Below are 4864 nucleotides of genomic sequence, written 5' to 3'. Positions count from 1 at the left end.
TTCTGTCCATTTTAGCAAAGTATCAGGTTTTTTGGAGCAGAAGACAAGTGAATAAATAAAAAGCATTTGTAGAGTTTTGTAGTTACTTGCTATTTCTCCCATTTTGCATCAACTTAGTGTATATATAAATAATTGTACATTTTTAGGTTTTATTGAAACGTGATATTCTTAATCATTGGTATAAGTGCATTCTTCAAGTTTAAGGGTTTCTTGTCAGACTCCAGTAAGAGCTGAAATCTTTGCTAATTCAATATCTTTATAATGCATGCTCTATTATATTAACTTTGCTCATTCACCCTCCATTTATAACAAGAAAATAATGAGAACTATTATGTTGCTTAGTGTAATATTGTGAAGATGTTTGTGAGCATGTTTAAAATGTACAATAAATAAATGTTACAGTATATCATTGGTAACCTAAAACCTTGTCTATTACAACTTTAATACAGTATAGTGAATCCTTGCACATTTCCTTTAATTTGCAGTTCTTGAAAGTATTTAATAAAAATGAAACAGAAGATAAATACCATTGTTTAGAGTATGTCGCATTTATTTTTCCAGATTATACAAAAACAATCAAAACATACACAATGTGGCAAGCAGCATATTGATATAGTGCATTGATTTTAAAGTAGTTTCTACGTTTGATTATAATTTGAACATACCATCAGTGAAGCTCCATTTACACAATGTCCTTCACATTGGCACCACTTGTTTCTTAGCAAACTAAATAAATACATTAAAATAAATACTACATAAAACAAGAAATTTCCATTACAGTTTGAACATCATGCCATTGCATCTTTTTATTAAATGTACAGCCCATTACTGGAAAATTCCCAATCTTATTTTTTTACCTGTGTGACAGGAGTTTTCCAGCTTCATGATGAGACCATAAAATGTCTTAAGTAATTCACTTTTAAAGCAATACAAATAAAGCGCGAATCGCTGCATTTTATTTATACAAATTTGTACTCTATAAAAATACTGTGTCGACAGGAATAACTTATATCTTTCTACTCATATGAAGACAATGTGGCTAAACACTAAAGCTCTGCAACACTCAGCATTCTGTATGTACAATAAACGGTAGATAAAATGTTACAATTCAACCATTTACATTTCTACAGAATTTTTACAAAAATAGTTTCATTCAGTGTGCAAGTGAAAATAAGTTTTTAAAGCTACGTTCTTAGCCATTGAATTTGTACCGAAATGTTTATTTTGTTGTTCCCTTTACATTTTCACATTGGTTTTTCCAAGTGTTCATACCGCCACGAAGCGCAAGAGGGTAGCAAAATCCATAACTTGGAAACGCGGGTAAATAAAAGTTACAGATATGATTAGAGTTTCACTCCTCCCTACCAATAAATAAACTAATAAATAACGACAGCAATGACAAAACCCCTATTTAATATATCGTTGTGGAGGGTGAATATTCAAGTGCCCAAAACAAACAGGGTTTCTACAATACAGTAGACTGCAAATAATACAATTATTACATTCACGCAGGTCTACATTCCAGCATTTTCTTGAAAGCCTTTCTAAAACTGTCATCCAGAAACGCGTAGAGGAAAGGATTAAGACAAGAGTTAGCGTAACTCAGGCTGGTGATGAAATAGGAGATCCCGATCACAAGAGGAGTCGTCCTCAAATCTGTGGTTAGAGCAACTATGGTGCTGAGATGGAAAGGCGTCCAACAAAATAAACACACCGCTAACACAATGAAGACCATGACGGTCACCTTCTTCTTAGCTTTGTCTAGGGCTTTGGCGTTGGAATTCAAGCGCATGTTTCTCAGTTTGTAAAGCATCATCGTGTACAGGATACAGATTGTCGACACAGGGATAGCAAAGCCTAGAATGAGGGTATATATCCGACTGGCTTTGAACCAAAAGCTCTCCGGACTGGGGAAGCTCAAGGCACAGCTCTTTCTCTCCATGTAATCCGGGACAGTATAAACCCCAGCAAAGACGGTGAAAGGCATGACTATCAGGATAACCAGCACCCAGACGCACAGGCTCACAATTTTGGCTGCCCGGTAAGTGCGGTGGGGCATTCTCTTGGACCTCACCGTTGAGAGCACCACCAGGTAACGATCGACGCTCATCACCGTAAGAAAGTAGATGCTGGAGAAGATGTTGTAGTGATCAATGGAAAGGATGAGCTTACACAGCACTTCCCCGAAGGGCCAGTAGTGCAGGAGGTGCTCGGCAATGTTTATAGGCAGGACGAGGGTGAACAGGTCGTCAGCTATGGCCAAGTTCAGAATGAACATGTTCGTGACCGTCTTCATTTTGGGGGCTTTCAAGATCACATAGATGACAGCGGTATTGCCAGTTAGTCCCACTGCACATATCACAGAGTAAATCACTGGCAGGACAACATAGAAATCTGGGTAGTAGAACTGTCCAGGTGCTGTGCAATTTGAATCGGTCCTGTTATAATAGTAGTAATCCATAGGATGGCTACATATATTGCTTGAGTTGCCCGTGTTGGATACATTTTCCATTTTTAATTTTATTTCTTTGCTTTATTGTTACAGTTGGGACACCACAGATTTGTCAAAAAGATAAGAAAGGCTAAAGTTAAATTTTAGGTTTTTTTTTCAGCGGGCTTTTAGTAGCGTCATCTTGTTTAATTCTCGTCAATAGTTATTTTATTTGTGGTTTAGACATCACGCTGCGTATCTGAAGGAAATGATAACAGACATTAAACAATAGGACAAGCAAGCGTGCCAGTGCTGACTTCTCACACAATTGCAACTTTCAATCAGGAAAGAAACACAATTTAAACAGGAGATAAGCATACCGCAGCTTGGCAGTACATTTTAAACTAACCAGGACATTAATTCTTATACCAGACATATATCCAGTTGATATCAATAAATATTTTAAAGTTTCAGGAAGCTAAGCATAAACAAGAACTGCTTTGTTTTTGTTTAAAAAATATACGTTTGTTTGCCAGGACACGAGAAACAATACTGAATGCTGTGTCCAAAACAAGAAGCAGGAGTAACGCAAAGATAAAGATGTATTTCCTCACCGCCCTTACCTTGGTCGGCACTTCTCGCTGGTCCCTCTGTCTGGATCTTCAACACATCTCGCAGCCTGTTTTCCAAACAGTTAAAGGAGGGTGTGTGGATCGGTGACGTCACCTGCTCTGGGAGGTTTTTTCCAGATTCAGTGCGTGCCTCATAGTTGATCGGCCTTTATGGCCAAGCCTAGTGTTATAGGTCTGCTGCAAATTATCAAATAAATATTTGTTGTATAATAGAAGTTGCAAAATAAACTTTTTTATTTTTTAAAAGGTTTGCATTGTTTTTTCTTAATAGGGTTTAATTTAAAACTGTTTTGTTTTTATACTACCTTTCCCTGTTTAGCGTGATGCGTGTTTAATAACTTTCTACTTGCTTTTCTAAAGAGAAATGAAAGTTATGGAATGCATAACAAAATGGCAACACAAACAGCCACAATAATAAAGAAATGTGGCTATTTAAAAGGTATTTAAAAATACCTTTTAAAAGGTATTTAAAACCCTTCCAGAAGAAAATGGTCTTGAGAGTTGCCTAAGATAAAACGTTATGTTTCAGCTAACTGTAGTCTTGTAATAGGGGCAAGACTGGGAAATCCTGGTTCTGATGGTCTTGTGTGTCTACAGGTTTTCTAGCCCTGTTCTAAGCTGCAGCATTTGAAGAACTGGAAGTTGTTAAACTGGTATCATTCTACCAAAAATGAGTTGATTCAGGCTGATAAAAGCTGACTTGAAATGCAACCTCACCAGCCTTCCAGGAGCTGGGTTGTCCATCACTGCTTCAGAGATACGCGATTGATTAATGATTGAGGCTTTGAAAATCTTAGGATTGGCTTGATACACAGTGAGTATGAGTCATCAGAGACAGAGACCCACACTGGGGCTGTGCATTTGATAAATGTGAGGCAGGTTTAGAAGACAGGAATCAGTTCTGAGTGTAGAAAGATGTGGGTGTTACAGTAGAAGAGGCTATAGCTGCAGATTTATTAAGGTTTCAAAAAGATCATTTCAAATTCAAAAAACTGTTCTGAGCAATATTACAGTAAATGGGAAACTGGACACAAAATCTTCAACTTTGCAAAAACCTTGAAAAAAGCTCCAAGTAGTGTATTTTGTATCTATACCAAGGTAATCAAAGGTAATCTATGAGGGTAAGTCATTAAAGTTAATTATCCCATAATACACTTTCTAGGCGAGCTCTGTTTTTCAGTAGTATGTCATTGCCCAGTCCAATGCTCTTGTAATAAAAAAAGGCGTTTATTCCCTGAGCTGTTCCTGCTCCAGCCCTTGGACCTCAGAGAACTTCATTCGCTGGGCCAAACAATGTGACAATCAAAATCTGACATTTCACGATCTGGACGGTAAGGTAGTTGGGGTAATAATTCAACATGATCTTCAGGGCATTGCACTTCTGTCACAGCTGTGTGGGTGTTGTGATCCTGAAAATGTACTTGTCTGCAGGTGGCGCTGTTTGCAGTAAAAAAATCTTAACGGGCCGGAGGGGCCGAGCGGCCCTCTCTCCTTACTGAGGTTCTTATGTAACAGCTGTCCCCACCCATGGAAGGGGAGATGGTGGATAATTCAGAATTTCCTGTCACTTATTGAAATTTACTAGTAATTTACTCACACTGCTAGTGGAACACAGGGATACAAAATGGAGAGGCTTTTACTTTGAGTTTCTAGGCTTAATGGAGGCAGAGAGAAGTGAAATCTCTTTCTGTAGGCTAATGCTGGAATTGGAGGGAGCAAATAGCAGTTTTAGAAAGCAAAAAGATTGATGGGATGAATCAGATTGCAAGGTAAAATCACACAGAGAGAGAGCTTTAAATAG

At 37.8% G+C, this 4864-nt stretch overlaps 1 protein-coding gene across 2 annotated transcripts; it reads right to left on the bottom strand.

Moving 5' to 3' along the window:
* Nucleotides 1-529: 529 nt before the first annotated feature.
* Nucleotides 530-3191, bottom strand: npbwr2b (neuropeptides B/W receptor 2b). 2 transcript variants are annotated; one of them, XM_088608107.1, is made up of 2 exons: nt 3046-3191; nt 530-2690 (listed from the first exon to the last, which is right to left on the bottom strand). In XM_088608107.1, the coding sequence occupies exon 2, from the start codon at nt 2510-2512 to the stop codon at nt 1505-1507; it is 1008 nt and encodes a 335-aa protein (XP_088464233.1). In that variant the 5' UTR covers nt 2513-2690; nt 3046-3191; the 3' UTR covers nt 530-1504. The 2 variants fall into 2 exon arrangements, with proteins under 2 accessions (XP_088464233.1, XP_088464231.1); XM_088608105.1 differs by having other exon boundaries at nt 3055-3191.
* Nucleotides 3192-4864: the final 1673 nt, after the last annotated feature.

Source organism: Lepisosteus platostomus, chromosome 15 (genome assembly GCF_059453375.1).
Source record: "Lepisosteus platostomus isolate fLepPlt1 chromosome 15, fLepPlt1.hap1, whole genome shotgun sequence".
Lineage (NCBI taxonomy): Eukaryota > Metazoa > Chordata > Actinopteri > Semionotiformes > Lepisosteidae > Lepisosteus > Lepisosteus platostomus.
Note: the sequence above shows the minus strand (reverse complement) of the source record. Positions and strands in the feature narration are given on the sequence as shown.

Bases quoted from the DNA above. Each gene is read 5' to 3' on its own strand.
- npbwr2b (XM_088608107.1), bottom strand. From the start codon at position 2,512: ATGGAAAATGTATCCAACACGGGCAACTCAAGCAATATATGTAGCCAT.